The following is a 26,673-nucleotide window of genomic DNA, read 5'->3' as shown; positions in this document are numbered from 1 at the left end:
TTTTTTTATTGAGTGTCACGTACATAAGTAGGATTGTTTTAAAAACGAAAGTGTTATATAGTGTTGATCCTATTTAAATTCAACCTCAAAATATTTTATTCTTGTTATATATTAACCGGGAACCGTAAAATTTTCCGGGACTCAAAGTATCTCATGTGAAGAGGTAACAGACAGACAGGGGCGTAGCTACCGCCGTATCAGCCGTATCAATTATACGGGTAATAAAAACGTCCAATTTTTTTTATTAAATTTCAGAAATGAAACAGAAACGCCTGTCAGACGTAAATTACTATTGTCCATAGAGGCAGAAACTTTAGAAAAACTAAAGACATCATATTCAGCTTTGATTCATGATTTAATTAATAAGTTTGCCGCAAAAAAGGCAAAGAGAGTTAATATTTAATTTGAATTGTTTTAAAAAATGTGACAGATAGATAATTATGATGAATAAATATTTATTTTAACTTTATGCAAACATTTTTTCTTTTTTGAGAAGTATTTACCCTCCCCAAACAAATTTTTATACGGGGCGCCCACCAAGGTACGCTACGCCCCTGCAGACAGACAGACAAACACACTTCCGCAAATTATAATATAAGCATGGATTAACGGGTTCAATTTTTACTTCTTAAAGTGGAATGATATTATATTTTTCTACAGACAACTTTTGGCAGTGGCGCAAATGCCATGCTTGTTGAATTAAACAATAATACGGTCGTTTTCTGCAGATTTTAAACGATCTAGTGGCAAAACGCCAGCGAATACCTGTGCGATTTCAATCACTTATTATGTAAAATAAAACCTTTGCCCTTGAGGAAAAACTACGATTTTATTATTCGTAGGGGAAAAAGAAATATGGCGTTCAATTAATACAATACGTTTATAATAACTTGGCTTTTCAATAATATTATGCTTTTTGAACCTTCAGGCAAACTTATAAATATAATAGACAGAAAGATCAGCTCATATTGCTGTTCCTTATAAGTTGGATTTGTCTAGCTACAAATATTGTATTTTTTCGAAATGTTATTAAAAGATGATGAATTGTTCAATATGTTGTTTAACCTTTAAGTACACGCGTTGTTTTGGGTAACGTCCCGTCACGCGTGGGGCTAGAAGTACCCCAATATAAATATACATATAAATTCAGAATTGTTTAATAATTTTTAAAGCCCGTTTTATATTATAAGAAAAGATATTATTTTATTCACGAAAAGCATTTATAAATAATAAACTAACCATTATTTAGACAGTAAAGAACATTTTTATGAAATAACCGATATCGTGCATAGAATTTTTAGGGCACATGTTTAATGTACTAAAATTCAACAAAAATGTCTGCTTCTGACTAACTTACTATTTTTTCTAATAAAATAGGACTTAGAAATAATTAATCAAAAGAAAAATTAACACTAAACATTACAGAAAAAAAAATTGACAATCCTTGAAAAGTACTATTCTAAACTAAAATTATTCCTTGAATAGGCGAGGTAAGTTTTATAGCAAGGCTACGGACAATATTAATTAGATCTGGGACAATAATAGCATCTTCGCTTCATTTTTGGTGTACCATGTCTAGCTACATCTAACTGTTCCAAATTCCAAAAACTTTCAGAGACTTAAAAATTTTATAATATTATGATTTGAACAATTTGATTTTCATATAGTCGGCAACAATTTTTTTCCATTTATACATAATCAATTCAAAAAACAAACAAATAAACACATAACCAAAGTGAAAAAAGTATATACGTCAAATCACGGGTGGGGTCTACAGGTATCCCCACATAAGCAAAAATGTAACTTCCCTTAGCAGTGGAGCGGCGGACTTTTTACCACTGAAATACTTCGCATTGCATTGAGATTAGCCGAAAAAATACCGTAAAAACAGTGCGTGGGGTCTGCGTAGACCCCGCCCGTGACGTTAAAGGTTAAGCTTTGTTTAGAAATAAAAACTAAATGTACAAATTTATTATTATAACAGCTAAAGTTAAGTATATTTATTTAAAAAAAGTATTGTAATAACTACACTAATTACTCTAGTTAAATATAGTTATAACTATACTTAACTAAATGAAAAGAAATCTTTTAGTTTTCTTGGTCAAACTCACCTGCGCTTAGAACAAGCAAGAAATTTTTAATAACATCTATTATTATAGACTTTAATGGAGAATACAAATTGGCAAACCGTGCACTGTGCAGTAAGCCATTTATTAGCTGTCATAAATTGCTTCTCCCAGTTTACCCAGTTTCAATTACGTGTGCTTACGCTGACGGCAGAGCACAAAAATCGTGGAGACGGTATATTATGATACCGTAAGTCGTAATAATATGTACTCGAATTAAGGATTAACTGTGGCACTCAGAGAAAAGTATTATTTACTTAGCTGTAATTAAATGATGATTTTACATAATCCCCATACATCTGTTAAACTATCAATTAAATTGAAGTTAAATCATCATTAATAATTAAGTACCTGGATGACCGAGCTTTGCTCGGTATAGCAAACACTCATTGACTTCGTGTTACTTAATAACGCCATCTGCTGATCGTTAAAACAATTATTAGTTGCTCGCAAAATAGTATTATTATCCGCCAATAGATGTCAGGAAGAGTCATATTTTTCAATTTATCAATTATCGATAAAACACGAATAAAAAGACATTTTAACACGACTAAACACTACGTCTAAATGTCGCACTCAGAGACAATAATCATTTTCATCGGATACCGATATGATTATTGTCTCTGAGTGCGACATTTAGACATACACGAATTTATGTATCATCTGAGAAATTATTGATTTTCTGGACGATGGTGGACCAAAATTATTTACTTGAGTTATGTTGAGTCAATGTTAGTCGTGATCTGAAGCCTTTTACACACCTCGACCAAATAGGCACAAAAATGTTGGTCCATCATCTGCCATTTATAAAGGCTAGAAACCTATTTACAGCTCACACACAAGTTTAAACAAGAAAAGGTTTTTTTTGTTTCGAAAACATACAAATTCGTCTCCACTGGCTGTTGGGCTTGATGGCTAACGCCAGCTTTTTGTACCTAACTATCAGAAAATTTAATTATAAACTAAAAATAATGTGCATGATAACAGATGAATATTACCAGAGTGTATAATATTATAAAGTATATCGTCAGTAAATCTTCCTTTAATAGCTGCTATTAAATTGTTGACTTTTCGAAAATGGTTTTGCCTAAGTTCTGCAAATAGTTTATTTTCGATCAATACCTGCACAATAATAGCTTACACATAACACTAGTATTATAATTATCATTGTGAAAGAATTGTTACATAGTTAAGTGGAGATCTTGAAAGCTTGTCTAATGAACATATTTTCTTTAAAAGCGGTAAAAAATGAAAACTTTCACGTAGGTATTAAATTTTGAATACTCAATTTAAATAAAGAGTTCCGTCTTTTCGAGCGCCTACAGATTTTTAATAGTTCTTGATGGATCTTATAAGAAAGTAGCTAATGGAGGTTGTCTACGACTTTAGAGCGCGCGCAAAAGCAGACGCTGCAAGAGGCATACTTTTTACCGCAGTACAAATGTTGCTATGTCCTTCCCCGCCAACAGCTTAAAAGCTTTTTTACTCGTTACTACAATCTTTATATAAAGTAAATAATATTAATGTATTTACTTTACCCATTTCACCAATTTTCCAAAATAATGCCGAAAAAGCTTATTTGTTCGTAACTGTTACAACTATTTTCTGCTAGAAAGTAAATACTACTTTTTTTACTTTACCCATTTTAACAATTTTCCAAAAAATATAGCCTATATGTTAATCCAGCGCCTACTACCTCTCAAAATCCTTTAAATTTTTTGCATGTGTGATAACAAAGGCAAAATAAACAAAAATAAAATAAAATATATTTTTCTTCAAAATAGGTATCATGAATACACTTTTTTAACATCGAAACTACGTTGCCTACCAGCGCGCAGCGGTTCGGGAACTAGCCTGGCAAGAAAAACCGACGTAAGAAACTCGCACAGGGCCATTGCATCATTTACTAAAGAGAAGGAAAATTATTATTTAATACTTATTGTAAAGGTGAAAGATTTTGTTAGGGCACTATAATATTAATGTGGTATGAAAACCTACAGATTCTCTCAGCGCCAGTCGATGGCTGAAGGCTGACACAAGTTGTCAAACGGGAAGGCGGATGATTGACGAACTGCCTCCCAAGATATTGCGGCGAGGAACTAATATGTAATATATTAAGCCAAACAATCTTCGAACAGTAACTCTAAGTAGGCTCCATATTATATTTGCTCACAGTTGAGGTCAATGACTTGAGGAAGTTGATTTTTGAGTTTGCCTGTTAAACTTATTAAAGTAAACGTTGCTGTAAATGTTAATGTCTTTATTAGTACTTAAAATTTTATGCATTGTATAGTTGCTACGAAAATTATCATAATATTATTATATGGATCAAAATTACAACAGTCCAGCACGACTTACGGTTTTGGTGTGCACAAGAGAAAGGTCATACTGACTTGAAAAGGCATTTCATAACCTGTATCTATAGTATATAATACGTAAGCATCAAATTCTTTTCAATAATCATAATGCAATCTATATAGATGAAATTATGACCCTCGTGTCACATGTGCACTATACTTAAACGTGTTAATTGCTAACACAATAATAATAGGAAAAACAAAGCAGTTTATTTATTGAAAATTATTGCTTGAGACGAAAGATTTTCAAAGAAAATGCATTTTAGAGCGCCGTTGAAACTTCTCGCAATACAGCTGAAAAGTGCAAAAAGACGTAAAGTGCAACTAAACGGATTGTTAGCAAAGTTAAAGGAAAAACCAAACAAACTAAACAAATATCCGTCAACAAAGACTGAAAGCTTTGTCCTAATGAATGCGTATTTAAGAACATTTAGCTTTGAAATGCTCAAATACTAGAATTTCTAGAAAATTAATCGTTTTCATATTATGCGTTATCGAATAATGTATTCTAGTTTCTAAGAGATATGCTAAACGCATTTTAGAAACCATTCAGTAACGCAATGTTTCCTTTGAATAGGTGGAACTGCTTTTCATTGAGTATTTTTTGAGACACTCAAAAGGCAAATAGATTAAGTTTGACCTTCGCCGAAAGTTTGTTGATTGCTAGTCAGTGGCAATTTTTCACGGAACACTCGGCCGATTTAATTGCATAACCAAATCTGTGAGGAAAATTTAGTGCAATATAACGCCGAAAAAATTCTTCAAGAAGTTTCAGTTTATACCCTTGAGCTAAACTTTTATTATAAGAGTAATTAATTTGAAAGAATGCTAATTTTTCTTTTAATCGCTTCTTTAGCGCCACAACTTTTATCTACTTTGTTTGAATTACTTGCGCTCGAACAGTTGGCGGCAAGTTGGAAAGATTCTTTTAACGAGCTATATAATGTTCTCGAACCAAATAATACGTAAATTGAAAATATTATTATTGAAGATTTTATAGTAGATTAGCTATGTCCACACTATGCAATTTCATCTTCAATTTTCGTCATTATCTTTTTATTCAACTTTCGTTTGGCATATCCAATAATTGAATGCGTCAAAATCCACCCGCGTTGGAAAGAAAATGTGTCATAGCGTCGCGGGCATGCCTCACGTGCGATGTTGACTGCGCTATAACGCATGCCCTTGAAGAACAAAAAAAGGCACAGGGTGGACAAAGCTAATAGTGCCAATACAGGAGGTATATTAACTATTATTTTACAGGAGAAGGAAAAAACGATCACCTATTATGTTTTACTAGCTGTTTGACCGAGCTTAGCTCGGTATTCGAATTTATTTATTTATTTCGTAAAACATGGATAAAATGACATTTTCTAAAATGATTCCTAGCTAGATCAATTTGTCACCCCCGAAACCCCCTATATACTAAATTTCATAAAAATCGTTGGAGCCGATTCCGAGATTCCAAATAAATATATATACAAGAATTGCTCGTTTAAAGATATAAGATTTACAGAATATTCCTATATTTTCTTATGAAATTCTTATTATTTTAAAAATTGCGATTTAAATAATGTCACGTATACCTACTTACTTGTGAAACCGTCAAGTAGGAGATATTGGTCTTGAAATCTATCGCTTCAAAAAATGTTAGGAGGTATTGGCACTTCAACGATGTAGAATTAATAGTAAGTATTAATAATTATTATAGTTCTTAAATATTTTATTCCACCTAAAAAAGAATATTTTGAATACCAAGCACTTAACATTCAAAAGCAGCATCCACGCGAGCTCTTTATAAATTCAAAGGTATATTACCCACCTACTTCAACCAGACATAAATTGTTGCTAAGACTAGATTTCGAGCGCTGAGTTATGAGTGTTACTTAAACTTTTAATGGTCTACATTCAGTTAGCTTAGTGCTTAAATAGCCCGGTGTTTTGCAACTAATAAAATATTTCTCGTGAGCACGGAATGCATTTCCGTGAGTTGAAACCCGAAATCTTCCGGTCTATCATCATGCTTATTACGGCTAAGGCTGAAGTTAAACGTGGGAGAGCCATGTTTCGGCACGAATGGGCCGGCTCGACCGGAGAAATACCACGTTCTCACAGAAAACCGAAGTGAGACAGCGCTTTCGCTGTGTTTCGCCGAGTGAGTGAGTTTACCGGAGGCCCAATCCCCTACCCTATTCCCTTCCCTACCCTCCCCTATTCCCATTCTTTTCCTACTTTTCCCTGTTACCCTATTCCCTCTTAAAAGGCTGGCAACGTACCTGCAGCTCTTCTGATGCTGCGAGTGTCCATGGGCGACGGAAGTTGCTTTCCATCAGGTGACCCATTTGCTCGTTTGCCCCCTTATTTCATAAAAAAAAAGTCTGGAAACTAACGGGCAGCGGGGCAGGAGTAGATTTTATACTATGGAGCAGTCTAGTAGGCTGCGCGCCGCCTGATTTTCGGGGCCTGTCCATATAATTCTTTACATTGTCAGTCGCCGCGCCGCCACCGCGCCACAATAGACATAACTTTTATTTATTTTTTATTTATTCCTTTATTTTCATAAATCATACAAGACGTTTGAGATATACTCTCCATAAACCACGAAGGTTTGTCCGGAGTGTATTACAATAATAATAAGAATTATGTACATTGTCATTACAATTATTTTATACTCATTAAATAAATTAATATTTTTTATCAAACTTAACAAAACAACATAATAAACTTATTAATTATACTTACTTAAATATTCAACAAAAAATTGCAATTACTTACTTATTAACAAGAAAATAAATCTTGATGTCAGTCCTATTCATTTAGGAATTTGTTTAAATATAATGTTTTTAGCTTGTATTTAATATTTTTTTCTGTGATTTTGCTTACAATTATTGGGTCCAGATTGTTAATTAGGCGCGGTACTATATATTCGGTTGTTCTCTCTCCATAAACATTATTTGCCCTTGATATGTTCAGTTGGTTTTTAGTTTTTTGTCTTGTCTGGAAATTGTGTGTAATGTTATGTTTCTGGAGGTCGTCATCAAAGAAGTGTTCTTTTAAGATAGAATATTTGACTTTGGTTGTGATCGGAAGAACTTTACAAAATTTATACAATTCTTTTTCATTTTTGTTATATTTTTCTTTGATATCAGTTGGCACAATATTTTTCAGAATTCGAGTTTGGAGATTTTGAATTTTACTAAGGTAAGTTTTGTAGGTTCTACCGTAGCTGGATAAACCGTAACTAATAATGGAGTCAGCGAGAGCATTGTACAACATCAGTCTGATTTTAAATGGTATTTTGTTTTTAATTATGTAAATATTAGATAGAAACGCTTTAAGCCGGTCGCATATTCGTATTGTTTGAGGCAGCCAAGAGAATTTATTATCTATGATGAGGCCTAGGTAAGTATGTTTATTAACTATTTCTATTTCAGGGCAGTTACAGGTGCTGTTGTTTTTATGGAGGCATTGATGATCATGGCTGACTAGCTTTTTTCCGGCAAGATATTTTTTAGTGTTGTAGGGTGAACAAATTTGTACCAATTTTGTTTTGTCGGAGTTTATAACAAGTCCGTTATCATGACACCATTTGCTAATGTTGTTGAGATCTTCTTGTAATTTGGCTTTTGCGGAGGAAGGGTCTGAGTCCGAAATCATAAGACAGGTGTCGTCTGCAAATTGGAAAGCTAGACAGTATTTTAGAACATTAAGCATGTCATTGACATAGGCAATAAAATGAAGTGGTCCCATAACTGAGCCTTGAGCTGTGCCTTCTTCAGCTGTCACTTCGTCACTGATTAATGTTAATGTTTACATGATAAGTTCTTCCTTGCAAGTAGTCCTTACACCAATCTAGTAGTGGGCCTCGTATGCCCGTATTTTTTAATTTTTTGACTAGTTTACTGTGAATAAGGGTGTCGAATGCCCGGGAGAAGTCTATAAAAAGTGCAAAAACGTGTTTTTTAGAATTTAAAGCTAAATTAATATGATCAGTGAATTGGGATAGAAGGGAAGTTGTATTTTTATTAGGTTGGAAGCCGAATTGTTGTTTTGTTATAATGCCATGTTTTTTGTAATATGAATGAATTTGGTCGCAGAGAAACTTCTCAACAATTTTATTTATGGAAGAAAGAAGGATTATTGGTCGATAATTTGAGAATTCATCGTGTTTTCCTTTTTTATATACAGGACGTACGGAGCCCTTTTTGAGCTCATTGGGGTATTTACCGGTTTTAAGGCAAGTGTTAATAAGGTTAGCAATTGGGGCTGATATATTATTACCTATTCTTTTTATATCCAACACCTTGATTTTATCATGACCGGGAGCTTTATGTATTTTGAGATTTTTAATGATTTGTTTAACTGCATCAGAGGTTGCCTTTTTAATGTATATACTTTTATCAGCTTTATTAAAATATTTATTTTCGTTTAGTAGTGGAGTGTTACAGCGATTTATTATTTTATTTACACAATTTTGGAATTCATTTGCGAACTTATTTGCTATGTTTTTTGAAGACAGGTTGTGATTAGTAAAAGCTTTGTTTATGGTTTGATCGATGGATTGTGTAGTTCTACCACATATTGTATTTACAAGTTGCCATAATTTTCTAGGATTATTGTAGTTACTTTTTATGTAGTTATTATAATATTTATTTTTATGGTATTCTAGTATTTTATGTACTTTATTTCGTATTTTATTATATTGTAATCTTAAGTATAGATTTGTTGAATCATTTTTCCATTGCCTGAATAATTTATCTCTTTCTTTACAAACTTTTATAATATTGTTATTTATCCACGGAAGTTTAACTTTAATATTTTTATTTTTATACTTTGTTTCACATGATACGTCCATCGCATTACGAAAATTTGTTTTTATAAAATCATAAATATCATTTGGGCAGGTCATGCTATTGGTGAGTGACCAATCTGTATTATTTAGTTCTTTTAGTAGGATTTCAGTGTCATGACAATATGTCTTTGTTTTCTTAGAGAATAGTTTATCATTGTCTGGACTACAGCATGCTATAAGTGTAACACGATGATCTGCTAGAACTGTATCTATTGTGCCAGTATACACGGTTTGTGTGTGAAAACGAGAAAAAATGTGATCAATACAAGATTTAGTTACTTGATTATTCTTCATTTCGATTCTGGTGAAGTCAGTTATATCCGACTCAAAACCGTTTTCAGACATCATCTGTGTATATAATTCTGAATGAGTAGAGTGTAACTTTAAGTCAATATTCATATCACCAATTATTATCATGTCAGTGGAATCATATTTGCTTATAAGGCGTGACAGTTCGGTCACAAATACATTTTTATTATTTGAAGGCGGTCTATACACTGCACACAAAGTAACAGATTTGCTATCATTTGTTTTTATTATACCTGTGACATTTTCGAACGAACTTGTTTTATGTGATAGGTAGGAAAATTTAATAGCATTTTTAATATACACAATTATGCCTCCTCCTTTCCTATTTTGTCGTAACTGCATGTGCATTGTATAGCCCGGTATTTGGAAAAGATTACATACATCGTTCGTTATTCCTGCTTCAGTTACTATAATTACATCAAATATTAGTGTTGTAGCATCTATTAAACAGAGTAGTTTTGTGAAATTTTTTATCATGGACCGTATGTTAACATGCATGCAGAATAAGTTTACATTTTCTTCATTTATTTGCTTAACAAAAGAATTGACAGAATTACAGTTAAATATTTCAAAATGATTATTATTATTCACTGTCATTTTGAATAATAAATGTATAATAAAAATATAATTATAATAAATATTTACTTCAGGTTATCTTTACTAGTAGAATTATCAAGTTTGAGAATTGCTTCTATATCTATTTCTGATCGGATTATTACCGAGTTCTTAGATTCTTCGTTCTTTTTTACGTATATTTTCCCTTCTTTACACCAGATGTACTTATGAGAACCAGATAGGCTTTGTTTTGCTTTATAAAGTAGTGCCTTCGTGTGTGGAGTCAGAGCAGGTCTCACGTAAATGCGGTTCCTGGCTTTACCGGAAGGTGGTTCTGGTATTATATCCTGGACCAGGATTTCCGTGTTTCTAGCAATCGCTACCCATTCTTCTCGGTTGCCTTTACACTGTAATTCAACGACTATAAGTCCAGGTTGATCTTCACGTCGGCGTGGTATTCTACGGGCGCTTATCATCTGCTGGCATTCAACGTTTAATTTTTTAGCTACTTCTTTGGTAATATTTTTGACATTCTCGTTGGGAGTTTCTGGTATACCTGCTATTTCTAGTGTAGACCCTAGTAATCTCTGGTCGAATTCTCGAACTTGTTGTTCCATAGTGCTTATACGAAGCTCCAGATTCTTATTTTTAGTGTGTAGTTCGGTGTTTTTATTCAGTAACAGTTTTATTGTATTGGCTTGTTCTTTAACAGTATTTTCCAGTTCAGCTATTTGGCTATTCATAAATTCTACTGAAGAGGTAAGGCCCTCTAGCTCGTCTTTTAATATTTTTCGCATTTCACGAGTAACATCCTTGACTACATCCTTAACTAGTTGTTTCGATTCTACGGTAACCATACGCTCTTCTTCCTTTTCTTCCTCATCTTCAGAGTCCTGTGGTAGATAGAAGGACGACCGTTTCGAGGCATTCTTAATGCATCCTTCACAGCTCCACTCAAGGCCATCGGAAGTACGCAGAGCGGCTAGCTGTTTGTTGCTGAGTTTTGTGCAAGTAGTAGTTGCATGCACATACTTATGACATCTGCCACATTCCAGGCCAGGTGATTTTTGTGTGATGTTTTTGTTACAAATTGAGCACTTACTTAGAACCATCTTGCCCTTGTAACTAATTTTTAATAAGAGAAAGTTATATATACTATTATATTAAAAGTCTTATAAAAGTCTTCTAAAGTCTTAGTGTGTTGCTATGCGGCATACGTGTTAAAATTTTGTACTTATATCTCAATGTAAACATGCGAATAAATTCCTCGCAGCAACCCGGTAAGCGCAATCAGTCAATTCGTCGGGTTTCACTAGGATTATGAACGGAATGTGCCTCGCGCTGGCTGATATAATTTATTTTTAAATATTTAAAATAAAGATTTCAAAATTGGATTCTGACAATTTTAATCGCATGTGCCAAAACACAAACAACAATACGACCAAAGAGGAATACGTCCAGCGAATATGTCATAGTTTTAAATTCGTAGGTAACAATTTAACAACCCTAGCGACGGTTTTCGTCATGATACGTCAAATTTAAAAATTTCAACATCAGTTCTAAGTCGGCATACTCTATAATGTATACTCTGACCGCGTCACTCCCGCCCCGAGACATCAGCCTGTTACTCGCTCAAGACCATGCGTTTTATGTCTTTATGTCTGCTGTTTGGCGTATCGTCCACGATACAACCGGCCTAGGGCATTGTAGGTACTATTTAATAATCCTTGATAAAAATAACGTGTATATAATACCTATTCGTCTGTAATATGTCACAGCTACTACAGCAGTACTACATCATTGTGTACTTTGTAGCCAGTAAACTCAAACCTAATGTTTATAAGTTCTGTCTTTTGATTTGATCTCCATAACCAAACCATGAGCCGAGGTCTGTTTAAATTTTCTCTATGGTTTAAATACGTTTCCGCGTGGACATTACAAAGTGTTATAATAATTATTATTATTATGCCTACGTAACGAAACAACGTCTATATAAAAACGTAGTAGGTAAATATTGTACAGTAGCACGTAAAAGAAGGATATCATAACAACCTCACATTTTGTTTTAAAGTATTGTCTTACCTTCTTTCCGGTCTGAGCTTTACGAGTGAACTAAAAAAGCAAAACCCTGCATGCAAAATTAACATAGTTCGCAGTAATAAGTTTAAAGACCGAGTTTTCAGTTTTTTATTAGTAGGTAAGATTTTTAAAGAAACTAGTGTAATCGTCTAGCGCGGGAAGCGGTAAACTTTAACTACTATTTGGCACACTTTCAAACTTCTACAGACTGCCACAGGCTTTTTTGCATGTACTTATTATAAGTACTACTACCTACCTGAAATTCGTGGTATTAGGTTTACCGCTTAGGTATCTGTTTTATCCGCTGAAAATGTTAGCCTGCAGGGTCCAGTAGCCTTAGCACGGCCACCAGTAGAAATGCGAAAGTATGGACAAACTGTGGAGGTAAACTTAAGGTAGCGTTCCGATCTTTTTTCGTTCCCAAAAATTCAATTAAAATGCCACTTTATGACAGACTATAGTCCTAAAAATTCAAATAATATCCTACTCTATGAGATATACTATAATTGGCCGCGGTAAAGATCGGAACGGCACCTTAACGGCCGTTCCCAATATTTGATCTATCTCTGGTTTTGCCCTACTAGAGATAGGAATAGCTCACATTAGACATTAGAGACATATATTTTATGTCAATTGTGAGCTATTCCTATCTCTAGTAGGGCAAAACCAGAGATAGATCAAATATTGGGAACGGCCGTTAGTTTATGTCCACAGTTTGTCCATACTTTCGCATTTCCACTGGTGGCCGTGCTAAGGCTACTGGAATATTCAATAATCCATACTTCCATGCTTATATTATAAATCCTAGTATCTACTTTTGATTAATTTCGTTGCGGGTCCCAAGACAGCTTTAGCATGTCTCTCAGGCTCCCTGAGATCATATCAAAGGGTTTTCGTGGTTGGATACCGCTGTCGATCCTGGCGACACAGGAGATACAGTGGTGGGAATGTGTGGTGGGCCAAAGCTCGTCTATATTAATATATTATAAATGCGATAGTCTGCCTGTCTGTCTGTTACCTCCTCAAGCCCAAACCACTGAACTGATTTTGCTGAAATTTGGTACGGAGATACTTTGAGCCCCGGGAAAGGTCATAGGATACTTTTCATCCCGAAAAAATTTTCGGTTCGGGCGTCATCTAGTTAGACTAATATACAGCCAGGTAGAAATACTCGTAGTCCTGGTTATATTTTTTTTCATTGTATAACATACATTATACATACTTAGATACCTACTTTTAAAAATAATTATTGGCAGTTCATCAGATGCCTTAAAACCCAACTTATAAAGCTAATAAAAAAATAAGCGTTTAAAAATCGAGGACCATCGATCCTATTCATGTATGCAGTGCACTAGAACGAAATTCGCAGAAAGGTGGCAAATGTTTCCAACGCGCGTCCTCATGTGAAAATAGAGGAAATCTATATCGTAAATAACGGCTGGAGTGCTACGCCGGCCAGCGCATGAATAAAATATCCCAGTTAAAAATCAAGATTATCGCATGGAGATTCGATGATAAAGGTTCTAAAGGACATAAATGAGTGATAATACATTTGTACTGTGTATAATACTCGTACTTATGTAATACCTAACCAGTGTGTGTGTGTGTGTGTGTGTGGCCACACACACACCGGTTACAATGAAACCAGGCCAGGTTACGCAGGTGTAATTTTATAGTGCCCAAGTGTGTGCGCATTACACAAGAGCACTCTCTATTCCTTTACGCTCATAACCCAGTGGGACGGAAGACCGAGTTTTTAAAACATATCCATCCAACGCATAGATCATCTTACTTGTCAGAAAATCAGGTGATCAGCCTGCATTCTCCTAACCTAACTTGGAAATAACATGTTTCCAACGCGGGAATCGAACCCACAACCTCCGAGTCAAGAGCCCTGCTGTAAACCACTGGACCACGGAGGCGTTAGATATGTAAGACTCTATAAATAGATAGATTTTACAGTGAAAGTAGCAGTGCTAAAAGATTTGCTATTGACTTCTACTTATTCTATAATAATATGGGTTATTCTCCAACATCATGAATGTTTCGATTCAAATTCAATGAGTAATTAAAAAAAAAAACGAACTTATTAGGTACTACAGCTTCGTGTACTAAGTCCAAAGAGTAAAACCTGTAAATATTTGTTTGGAATAAATAATATAAATACCATAACGTGTCTAGGCGGCATAGATTTAGCAATTAGCGATGTCGACAAGGTCAAAGATTAACAGATTTTTTTAATAAAAAAATATATAACGGTTAAACCATAAAGTTAATATCTAGCGGAATAGAGCAACAATCTCAAGCTGTCAAACGAAACCGAAATTGATTTACATCTGTGTGTAAAATATGTGTACGTCTACGTATAAACTTACACAAGCATCTTTCTATGAGATTAAATTGTCAACGTGCCGATAAGTGCTGACTGGACGTCATAAAAAGAGCTCTGCTGTCATGTATTATGTACACGTCTCTTTTTACCACGCAGTGTTACTGATAGTGACATCTCGCTTTGTTTCTCTATTCAGCTAGGTATTTTAACTTTATGGCTAAATCGGACTTGTGACAGTTGTGAGTTTCCTTCAAAAACAGATTTTTTTCACGAGCTATCCCTCACGAAAATCTATACATCTATACATATAAATAAAATTGGAGTGTCTGTTTGTAATATTAAAATAACTGTTTTTTACTACATGCATATTATGAATATTTAGACGGTACTTATACAAAAATAACAATTTTTAGAATTTTTGTCTGTCTGTATGTCTGTCTGTTTGTTCCGGCTAATCTCCGAAATGGCTGGACCGATTTTGACGGTACTTTTACTGGCAGATAGCTGATGTAATTAGGAGTACATTTTAACCGAGCTTAGGCTACTTTTTAACCGACTTCCAAAAAGGAGGAAGACATATTTTTACTTTTTTTTACCTATGTATTTTACATTTTGTTGACGCGGACGAAGTCGCGGGTAACAGCTAGTCTATATATATAAACTCAAAGGTGACTGACTGATTGACATAGTGTCAACGCACAGCCCAAACCACTGGACGGATCGGGCTGAAATTTGGCATGCAGGTAGATGTTATGACGTAGGCATCCGCTAAGAAAGTATTTTGATAAATTTCAACCCCGAGGGGTTCAAATAGGGGATGAAAGTTTATATATAATAATACTTCTTAACGCGAGCGAAGCCGCGGGCAAAAGCTCGTGTTATCTATGTGCCAAGACGTTCTTGTAGGTCTATACCATAAAATATGGATCATCCTGTGTATTTTTATACCTACTCTGTGGCTTAGGTGTTTTGAATGTGAAGCCAAATTGACTCCATTAAAAGTTGTGAAAGCGCTCAGCTTAGATAATTTACGGAACGAGTTATTCCCTCTGTACGGCGCGTGGGAACTGAAAACTAATGAATGGTCTGTTTGTGTGTTTCCCGCCATTTTCCAGCCGCTTGAGCCAGTTTACCGTATTTTAATATCGATTTCCATTTCATTGTTCGGTATAGTACGTACGCTTAGCAAAATTGATTTATAGACGGTGAACCTACGTTATTTTTTGGTCGCGTAAAGTAGTCTCTACGCGAATATTAGTATATTGACTGTAGCTTCTGAATCAGGCTCGATCACAGCCTAAAGATATTGGGAGAGTCGCGAGATTTTCAGTTTGTTATAATTATTATTGTTGAATTAAGGAACCTTGATTTTGTCCTAAAAGTTCTAAGTCCTATCACATTATATGTGCCATGACCCTCCTCGTACCAGTTATGAATCCATATCTCTAATGATACCTAACTACCTTCATGTAGTTTCAGTAAAACTTATGAATTATAATGCCATTGTCTTAGTACAAAAGTTGTTTTAACTCCAAAAGCTCAGTAAAAAGTACTGGACTGGATTGAGTTCAACATCAGGTTAATCCCTATGTGCAACCAGCTTTCTAAACTACCTACTCTATATTATGTTGAGTACCTACCTAAAACTCGTTAATTTAGAACATTGGTGCCCAAAAGTTTAAAGCATTAAAAGTTGGAATAAGACCATTTGAATACAGCAGCGGCTTTCCGGAATAAACAAGAGACGAAGCACCTATTAAACTATTATGAGCGTCATATTGCGAGTATGCAACAATTTTAGAACAAAGACGCATAATAGAATTCATAGAATAGGAGTATAGCTGGGGACTTTGTTTTCAAAAAGAGAATTTCGTTTGTAGTTTAAAATACAGTTTCCATTTATTGAGAATTTTCATTCGAAATTGTATTGCACAAAATACATGCGCGTACAGTGTGATTGTGATAGCTTAAAATTGTACATGGTCATGGTTTGACTCGATAGTTTTACTCCAAATCGAGTAATAATTACTGTGTGGACCGCAAAACTCACAGCTCGAAGGCTCGCATAGAGCCAGCTCGAAGGCTCGCAACGAGCCGAGATGAGAGGCGGGGCCGGCCTCTCATCAAACAGGAAATGGAACAGCAAAAAATGGAAAGGGCGTAAGCGACAAAATAGTTTTTGTCGCGTAACTTAAAAAACATAAATATATTTAATATAAGTTATGGGCAAAAAAGTGGATGCTTGAACCAATCTACATACAAATTACTCTCAAATTAAATACACTCTACTCTGTTGGCAAAATTAGAATCACTTTTTTTACAGAGGTCTTTTTGATTGATTATTCTGTGTTATAAAAGTTGACCTATCCTAAGCTATGGATAATTCAAGAAAAAGACATGATGATACTCACAATTAATTTCTTAGCTTTAGTCATTGCTGAGAAAAATCGATATCGCTATCAGTCAAATTATCAAGGCGTCGCCTTAAGAGGAGTCCACAGCGCCGTTTTTCCATACAAACGTTGTCCCCTGTTTCCTCCCTGGATAAATCCGGTAGAGTTATAATTTTTTTCCTAAATATCTATAGCCACTAATACAATGTCCTTATGTTTTCTTTTTTTTTAATAATTTAGATAATAAAAAAGATATGAACGTTCAAAAACCCAAAAAAATGGCCAGGATTTTCTTCTGTGTTCAAACACCCAGAAAACAATACTGGCTAGAATAAACAAAAAAATTAAAACATAGGAACACAGCTCAATCCTTGTTTTAATTCTTAATGAAAAAAGTACTTAAATCGGTTAAGTTTTGGAGAAGAAATCAGCGGACAACGAATCTTTGATTTCTGTTCTTTTATTAGAACTTTTGTCGTGTTGTCTCTATCGCGCTCTGCGGTGGGAGACTTGAGATTGGTGAGACAGCTATACATTTTAAAATACCTATTTTCAATTTCTCTAGCCCTTGGTGTATCCTCTTAAGCGGGAAGTGGAGCCTGCAGTTAGCATCATGGTATTTAAGTGGCAAGACTAGATGTATAAGGAAGCGCGAAAAGGGTTTTTCTTGTATTAAAAGATTAGTGTTAGACCACAAAGGTAAAACTAATAAAAAATTTAAAAAAAGTTTAGCTAAGTAGTAAGTACCTACCTAACTTCGTTAGTATATTATGCGATAATTCAATCGAAAACCTTTCATCGGCCAATTGAACAACTCAATACCATACAGCTAGAAATTATAAACAGAAAATAAAGTTAAAAGAAAACCATTTGTAGTGGCAAAGAAAAATTGGATCTTACACAAAGGAGAGTAGCTATCACAAACAGCAATGCAATTAAAAGGACTCGTTTAATTGAGTGTCGCAGTCGATCGCAACTGACATTCGGAAAGATGTGGCTTTCGGTTCGTGGATTTAAGAAAATAAACTTGTTATTTTCTTAACTTTAAAATAAAACAATGGTTTATTTTTCTTTTTCAGTAATTGGACTTTTTATAAAGCCGTTTTATTCACTGAAAGAAGTATAGGTCTATAATTAACTAATATTATAATTATCTTTCCAGACAAAGAAAAGAAGAGCGCTATATAATGCTATGTTTTAGAACAGCTGCTGTTGTGGCACTCATTAAATAGTCGTATTTTTGTAAATTGAGAATAACAAGCACAATTATTTTGTTGCGGTTTCAGAGCAATTTCATTTGAATTTTATACATTAGGACCAAGCTGGTCATCAAACGCAGAATCCCAAAAGCGCCATCTGGTGCTCAGTAGATGAGGTTATAATAATATAATATTTTGTTTTCTCCTACATTTTTTTTCCTTGGAAGTAAGTATAATAAAGCAAAAAAAATATTTAAGTAAAAAATACAGTCATTTCCTATCACGTTTATTACTCCGCGCTTTCTTCATTATAGTTTCTTCACAGTCTTCTACTCTTCTAACTCTTGAAAATCCTTGTTTAAGCTCCGAATTAGTATAAAAAATTGTATACGTCAAATTCGTATGTCAATTGTCATTTGTCAATGTCAAATGTCAATGTCCAAATTCCAAAATCCAATGTCGGCTTCAGTCGCACAGACTAGGTAGGTACTTAGGGATATGTTCAGTCGGCTTCACCAAATATATACTAGTACCTACCTAACATATATACTAGTAATCTGTGACTAGTAATCTGTGGGCTTCACGGAGCTAATGGCTTGCTCCGCGCTCCTGCCTCCAATTTTGAAATTCTTTTGGTTTTTGTGAGAAATCGAAAACATTTTTTTAATTATACTGCGAATAATACTAATAATATCATTAATATACTTATAAAGTAACGAGATAATCATGACTTACAGTTCTACTCATAGATTTCTATTAAGATCAGTGGCTAGTTGTGGTGCACTCACTCTTGAAGAAACCAAAAGATTGTTAATAAACGCATCAGCATCAGGTATGTATATACTTATTTTATATACCTGGAACAATCATAAAATAACGACAGTATGAAAACAGTCCTGTCCTGTCAGAATCGTGCTTCACATTAATATTACCCGATGGCCGATACAAATACACCTTTCAAAAGCTGTAAAAAAACATTTGATTAAAAAGAAATAAAATAATAACACAAGTAATCATTTCCAATATACCATTCCAGAAGAAGATTTCATAATTCAAGATTTAATAAGTGAGATCAATGAAAAAATAAGACCATTCCAACAAACAATAAAAATAGTTAGTGATGAATTTACCAACGAGGAGGTTGTTGTATTCTTATCCCTTGGATATGATGATGCTACAAAGTCACAGAACATATTTTCGGCTACGGAGTTGGAATACTTCAGGATACTGTTGGAGAAAATAATGACAACTGAAAGCAGACAAGTAACGAGTATACATGCATTGAACTTAGTTAGCAATATGAAGTTGTCATTCACCAAAACTGATGCCCAGGTATTTTGTGTTAATACCTCGATTGTGGGAATCGCAGACATAATAATATATTATATTCAATTGTTATGCGGCACCCAGGTGCCTTTTGGGAGTTAATGGGTTAATAAAAATATCAACTTTAGTACTGTAATGCCTGTTTTCTCTCAACACATCCTAAGGCTAAGAGACAGTTGGCCGCAATATGCCTTGTTTTTGCCAACTACTAATATTATACTAATTTTAAAATACAGTACAAAGTATTGAAACAATTATTGTCAATGTTGTGTTGATTTTGTTAAAAAAATCCTATTCATTAAACTTTTCAGAGGCTCCTGAACACTTGGTGTAAAATGCACTACTTGGTCAAAAATGATTCCAACTATGCTTTAGGAATTAGAGGAATTTACGAATTTGAGGGCTACTTACGTGAGAACTTACCAGACTCTATTGAGGAGTGTTGTCTTTGTAAAAATGTTGTGTACAGGGTAAGTTTTGTTTCTTTATTTGCATTTTTAATTTGCTGTCATAATGTGAGCCACTATCATTTTATAGGTAGGGTTTATTTTTTCACTGACAGCTGCCTGGTTTCAGCATTAAAATAAATGGAAGTATATATGTCGCAGCCGACTGGTTTAAATAGCCGTTCAATCAAACAGCTAGCCCTTTGACTGAACAACGCCATTCAATCACAAGTATAGCTTTTAGATTGAATATTTTAGTCGCTCAAAATGTTCAACACTACAGCTGATTCAAAAGCCGCCGTCTAATTGAAGTAGTTCAGTAATTTTTTTTTGGACTTCGGAAATAAAAACAAAGAAATGGTATTTTTTATTTGTGATGATTAATTAAATTAAATGTTGTCAATTGAGCTAAAGATGGTACTTGACTTGACCTTTTGCATAAGAGTTGCGACAAATCCATTTGGATCTCAGTAAAACCAAGGAAGGAAGGAAAGGAAAAACATGTCTTGCAGCTTTAAAGACAGCAATGTTATATACTACAACATTATATTATACTACACTCAACATAATAACTCCACATCAAACTTTTATGACTACAAACAGACACACTTTTAACAATTAATATTAGTACGTAAAACATTTGCAGGGCTACAATTGTCCAGGGTGTGCAGTCGCTATACACACTCGCTGTCTGAATCGCTACTTAGAGAAAGTGGAGAAGTGGCCGTGCTGCAAGATTGACTTTCATGCTGATCAGCTGGAGAGGCTTACTTCAGAAAGGTATGTTTTAACACACATTAGCTTGGGCTGTATGTATGTAACGGAATCTTTGAGCACGATTTTGACCTATTTCCATTAGTCTAATTAATTAGAAACTTTGCATGCATATAAAGAGCCAACAACACAACAATGCAATAATTTGTTAAAATTTTTGAAAAAATAAAAAAAAGCGTGTTTTTTTTAGTTTTTCTAAACTATGTAAGTATTATTTTATTATATTTTAATAGAAAAAGGATTTTGTTTAAATTATACGATTAATTAAACTATAATTCCTGCATGATAGTTGGTAGCATTGTCTAGTTAATAAATTTTAAGTTCTGGTTTGTGTCGCCAGCTTGCATCACTTTGTTCCCTATAATGGTTCTATTTTGAATTATTGTGATTATTCTCCCATTCTACAGATCTGTAAATACATAAATACATCTATGTATTTTTGAACTTAAAATACAATACAGATTATAAAACAAATTTCTTAGGTCCTATTTTTTCTGTTTATTACCAGATATTTTTTTTAAATAATTATGTATTTGTAATTTTTACAAAAACGTAATTTGAACTTTTACCCATTTCAGACTGACACAGAATTTGACACAAACTCAAACAACCATACAACATGCAGAGGAGACAATGTCTTCTGAAACTATGATGGATGATTCAGAGAGAGAAATCCATACACAAGATATTATACCAGAGATATCACAGCGAGTCACTAGGAAGCGAAAGAGGAATGTTGAATAGGTATGTGTATGTTTAGCTTTTTTTGACTTTTAAATGTAGTTTCAAAACAAAAAGAGCATAGTAAAATTATATTATTACTTACGAGCTTTTGCCCGTGGCTTCACTCGTGGTAAGAAGTATTATTATATACAAACTTTCATCCCCTATTTTAACCCCTTGGGGTTGAAATTCATTAAAATCCTTTCTTAGCGGATGCCTTCGTTATATCATCTACCTGCTTGCAAAATTTCACCCCGATCCGTCCAGTGGCTTGGGCTGTTTGTTGATAGATCACCAATCACCATGTCAGTCAGTCACCTTTGAGTTTTATATATATAGATATTATAATGTCACCATTCACACAAAAAGTCCCTTAAAAAATAAAACACCTTCAGCATGCCTTTTGGAGTTAAATAATATTATCTTGTGCAAATTGAAAGAATAAGAACAAATGTTTAGAATTAAGTAATTTCTTTATTGAATAATATACCGACAAGAAAATATACAATTATTATGTAGCAGTAAATTAACTTTTTATTCTTTATATGAAACCATTTTGAATAAAGGTCACCTAACATTAATTTCATTATGATAATCTCATCTCTCTTTGTAATCTATAATTTAATTATTTAGGGACTGAGAAGCATATTTATGGTTGATAGAGAACCATAAATATGCTTCTCAGTCCCTAAATAATTAAATTCTGAAATTAAACTAAATTGAAACTTACACAATGTACTATCAGAGAAGTTGATTCCTATGCAAATCGGGGACCTAAGTAGTTTGGTTGCGTTACGTCAAACCCAGCTGACAGATCACAATTAACATTGAATTGACATATTCGACCAAATAACGTTGGTCTGTCAATTGCATAGGAATCAACTTCCTTGATGGTATAAACAATAATTCTTAAATGTAAATGCTACATCTTTTCTGCTAATAAAATCAAATGTTAGGATTTTTAAAGGGCTAAATATACATTATGGACTTTCTTTTGGACTACTTTGGCTGATTTAGGATAGAAGTCCATGAGATACTTCCATTCGTCTAACTTCAAATAAACCACATCCACAACAGTTCTTGCACGGAATGAGAAGTAATGTACCACTCCTATGTACAGGCCCTGTAAAATATGAACATGATCATTATCATCAATCATTTTATTGTGCCCACAGTTTCTGGTTTTCTCAATGTAAAAAAATAGCATTGCATTGTATAGAGTTTCGTAAAGCATGGTAATAGGTAAGCACGCTGTGATCGAATAGTGACAAATATCACGGGTCAGAATCCCGGCGTGAAATAATTAATTATAGTTGTGTTGTTGAGTAACTAGAGACCATAAAGTTTGGGTTTTTAAGTACCAGAAATACAGATGCGCATTACCAAAGAAGTTATATGATTTGGGTCACACTATGATGATATGAGCCGAGCCTGTCTAGCTAATAGAATAAGAAAATAAATGTTTCTTATTCTATTATTCTTATTCTAGCCAGTAGCCACCAATTAAGTTTACATACTTGAGCAACACCAAAGCTGTCTTCGGGGCCAAGCACATCATAAATAGATTCCGTTAAATTCTGATGAACCGTCAATACTTCGACCTGAAATTACAACAAACGATTTCATAGTTTCCTCGTTTGGATCTAGATTCCGATTTAAAAGTTGACACATAGACCGTTCTCTCAGTAAGAAACCTCCTTTATTAAATTCTCTTATTAATAGAAAAATTACACAGTGGATATAATTGGATATAGGGCTTCTGTCCCGCTGATAGATAAGCATCTGAGAATGTAGTGCGTTTGACCGAACATACATAGACTAAATACCTCGTACAGTATTATCTAGACGTGGGAGAGCCATGCTTCGGCACAAATGGGCCGGCTCGACCGGAGAAATACCACGTTCTCACAGAAAACCGGCGTGAAACAGCACGTGCGCTGTGTTTCGCCGAGTGAGTGTGTTTACCGGAGGCCCAATCCCCTACCCTATTCCCTTCCCTACCCTCCCCTAATCCCTTTTCTACCCTCCCCAATTCTCTTCCCTACCCTCCCCTATTCCCTTCCCTTCCCATCCCTACCCTCCCCTATTATATTCCCTCTTAAAAGGCCGGCAACGCATCCGCAGCTCTTCTGGTGCTGCGTGTGTTGAATTATTGTGATTATTTATTGCATTTTAAGTTCAAAAATACATAGATGTATTTATGTATTTACAGATCTGTAGAATGGGAGAATAATCACAATAATTCAACATAATAATTCAACAGGGCGACGGAAGTTGCTTTCCATCAGATGACCCGTTTGCTCGTTTACCCCCTTATTTCATAAAAAAAAAAACAAATTCTATACATATTTTAATCACCAAGGGTTAAAATTATTTACGGACAAAGATACCCGAATTCCAAACAGACGTCAAATATGAAATATGTAATACGTACTTCCCCTCTATGTATAAAGTATATGCACTGATCAGCGTCCCCCCTCTGCACTATGTAATTGCCGGGGAAGAACACGCAATGTCGAAGATAAGTCGTCACCATTCTCTTGAAGTCGTCGTCGGTATGTCTGAATATTATGGAATCTCTGATATGAGCGCCATATATCTCTTGCATGAGTTGGCAACGGAGACGAAATGGTAGCTCGTGGACTAGTTTAGGCATCTGAAATGTGAAAGGAAAATTACTTGTTCAATAACTATCGAGTGTTATAATATTCAGAGTCCTGTGGTTGAGATTTTAGTTCGGTCGTGGCTTTTCTCTTCGGGCTTAAAAACATAACTATTGCACTTATCACGTACTTGCGATGATGAGATGTCAGTATATTCGTGCGTAAAAGAACGAGACATACAGGGATTATAGTTTGTGCGTTTTAAGATGATATGGGTGACAGTCCTTATATTCCTTGCTACGGGTTTTTTTTACAAGAAAATAAAAAAAATCAAAATATAATAAATTATATTCAATCTACAAAAACAAATGTTTCGTTTAATTGTAAATGAATAAAAATTAAAAGTTGCTAAATGCTAACTTATTATATAATAGGAGTATAAAATTATTGTTACGAAAATATTTGAAAAATGTTAGATGCATGAAACGGAACTCATGCCAATAGAGATTGACACTGTTGAATCGAAATCAAATCGATAAAATGGGCGGCCATTTTAAATCGCCAGCGCCACTCTGAAACGGCCACCTTTACGAAGTGATTCGATATTTTTAAACTATCGATTAATCTTTTTAGGTAACTTCCCTATCATTGTCAATTATTATGTGTCACCCATATCATCATAAAACGCACAAACTATAGTCAATGGACAAATTTTTTCCTATTCTGCGACCATATTTTAGGCTACTTATGTGTGCTTCGATTAATTAATTATAATAAGTGTGAAATATTTTCTAATTTCAGGAAATACAAGTACCAGAGAGAAACAAAATACGCTGGTCACTGGACTGCTAAATACGAAATGGGAGGTAACCAGAATCATTTGTTAGTAGTTAGAAGAGTTGATTTTGATATGTGTTTGAATAATGATAAGTGTTTTATATTACATAAAGGAGTTTAAACATTAAGGTGATATCACAAAGTTGATATTATTTGTATTAGCCTTGATATGGCAGTATTTTTGGATTAAGTATAATAAAAAGTAATTTTGTTTGTTAAAAATATTTTATTACTGACTATTCCAAATTCTATCTATATTTTACGCTAAAACACGGTTTTTTAATAGAGATTGGCAAAATGTACATAAATGCCTATTGCTTAGGCGACTCGAGAATTTTCCTACCCGTATAAATAAACGCCTAAAATATAGCACAAGCGTTTCCGTCTAACGGCCATGCCACACTACGCGGCGTAGCACCGCACCGGTGTCCGTCTCACCGGACTACCGGCCATACGGTGACGCCGTGTGCCATACCATCCATTTTTATATGTAGGACACCGGAGCGGCACCGGTCAGGCGCCGTACCGCCGCCGCACCGCATCGTGTGGCATGGCACTTATTAATGATAATATAAAGCGATACAAAGTCTTGTTTTTATCAAGCATATTAGAAAAGTCACATAGTAAACCTTGAGTAGTATAAGTATTTTTATTAGTAAGAGGGTAAAGGTGATCGCACATATTTTGTCAGCACCGTACGCGTCGTACACGAAATGCAGCGCGTACGATGCGGACGAATATGCGATTTTTCACATCATTTCGTACAACGTATTCTAAAATGCGGCGCGTCGGCGCGTGTCACCTTAAGTGCCTAACACACTAGGCTGAATTACGCCGGCGTAATTTACGTGGCAGAAATTACGTTCAGCCGCTTACGTCTGATGCGATACACTATAAATTACGCGAAGAGCCGAAATTTCGCGGCGTAATTTCCGTTGCCGAACGCGCGCGTAAGTGAGTATTTAAAATTCTCAGATGTAATGTGTGCGTTAACGCTTTGGAGATAAGGTTGGATTTGCTATGTTCGGTTTTGATAATTCCGTCGTGTATAGTGTGTTGCTATACAAAACATTACCGCCGAATCGCGCCGAACTTTACGCTCGACTTGGCTCAACGGAATTTCGGCATAGTGTGTCGTCTGTCGCGTTCCGCCCATATTTTGTATGGATTTGAAACGCGGCGGAATTTACGTCGGCGTAATTCAGCCTAGTGTGTTTAGACCCTAAAACGTTTAATTAACAGTAAGTAAGAGATAAAAATTTAAATCTGTATTTAGTGCCTTAAATATTAAAGGACGTTGGCAAACTGTCTATGTATAGTAAAAAGCATTATTACCTGTCTGCCCTGCTGTCTGTTCCACAGTTTTCTCACGTAGTCCCACATCTTGTTCATCTGGTGTTCGCTTAAGTCAGTGTCTCTCAAACCGTCTCGTAGCTCGTTGATGCCGTAGTCGTAAGCGATTCGGGATGACGAGTGGGCGGTTATTAGTGATGATATCTCCGATATTAGTAGACCTGGGAGTTAATGGGATGGGGAATATGAATAAAGTAGAGATCACGTTTTAAATAAAGGGCATAAATGGTTAATATTGGCTGCGTATCGAGACTATTTCAACGTGTCATACAAAGACAACTTGTAGCGTAAACGAGGGCGATAAGGGCGTTAAGCTTAAGTAAGGCTGTGTTATGTGGGAAAAGTAAAGGGCCTATAAGTTTATTGATACGTTCCAAAAGTCGCATATTATGTGGCTGACAAGGATAAA

At 34.7% G+C, this 26,673-nt stretch overlaps 2 protein-coding genes across 3 annotated transcripts in view; one reads left to right on the top strand and one right to left on the bottom strand.

The window, feature by feature from the left end:
- Positions 1-25,010, top strand: LOC121725270 (non-structural maintenance of chromosomes element 1 homolog). 2 transcript variants are annotated; one of them, XM_042112135.1, is made up of 9 exons: positions 1-12; positions 1,947-1,961; positions 5,250-5,251; positions 18,923-19,034; positions 19,239-19,534; positions 19,840-19,998; positions 20,621-20,754; positions 21,327-21,492; positions 24,876-25,010. In XM_042112135.1, the coding sequence occupies exons 4-8, from the start codon at positions 18,929-18,931 to the stop codon at positions 21,490-21,492; spliced, it is 861 nt and encodes a 286-aa protein (XP_041968069.1). In that variant the 5' UTR covers positions 1-12; positions 1,947-1,961; positions 5,250-5,251; positions 18,923-18,928; the 3' UTR covers positions 24,876-25,010. The 2 variants fall into 2 exon arrangements, with proteins under 2 accessions (XP_041968069.1, XP_041968068.1); XM_042112134.1 differs by lacking the exons at positions 1-12; positions 1,947-1,961; positions 5,250-5,251 and having other exon boundaries at positions 18,779-19,034.
- Positions 22,336-26,673, bottom strand: part of LOC121725268 — a 25,648-nt gene continuing 21,310 nt past the window's right edge. Inside the window, exons 29-32 of the mRNA XM_042112133.1 lie at positions 26,247-26,425; positions 23,906-24,127; positions 22,989-23,072; positions 22,336-22,594 (exon numbers count right to left, since the gene is read on the bottom strand). Coding sequence (XP_041968067.1) covers positions 22,433-22,594; positions 22,989-23,072; positions 23,906-24,127; positions 26,247-26,425 — 647 coding nt within the window. The 3' untranslated portion in view covers positions 22,336-22,432. The remainder of the gene's footprint in view (positions 22,595-22,988; positions 23,073-23,905; positions 24,128-26,246; positions 26,426-26,673) is intronic.

The sequence above is a fragment of the Aricia agestis genome, chromosome 3, assembly GCF_905147365.1.
Source record: "Aricia agestis chromosome 3, ilAriAges1.1, whole genome shotgun sequence".
Taxonomy (NCBI): domain Eukaryota; kingdom Metazoa; phylum Arthropoda; class Insecta; order Lepidoptera; family Lycaenidae; genus Aricia; species Aricia agestis.
This window is presented reverse-complemented; position numbering and strand designations above follow the sequence as displayed.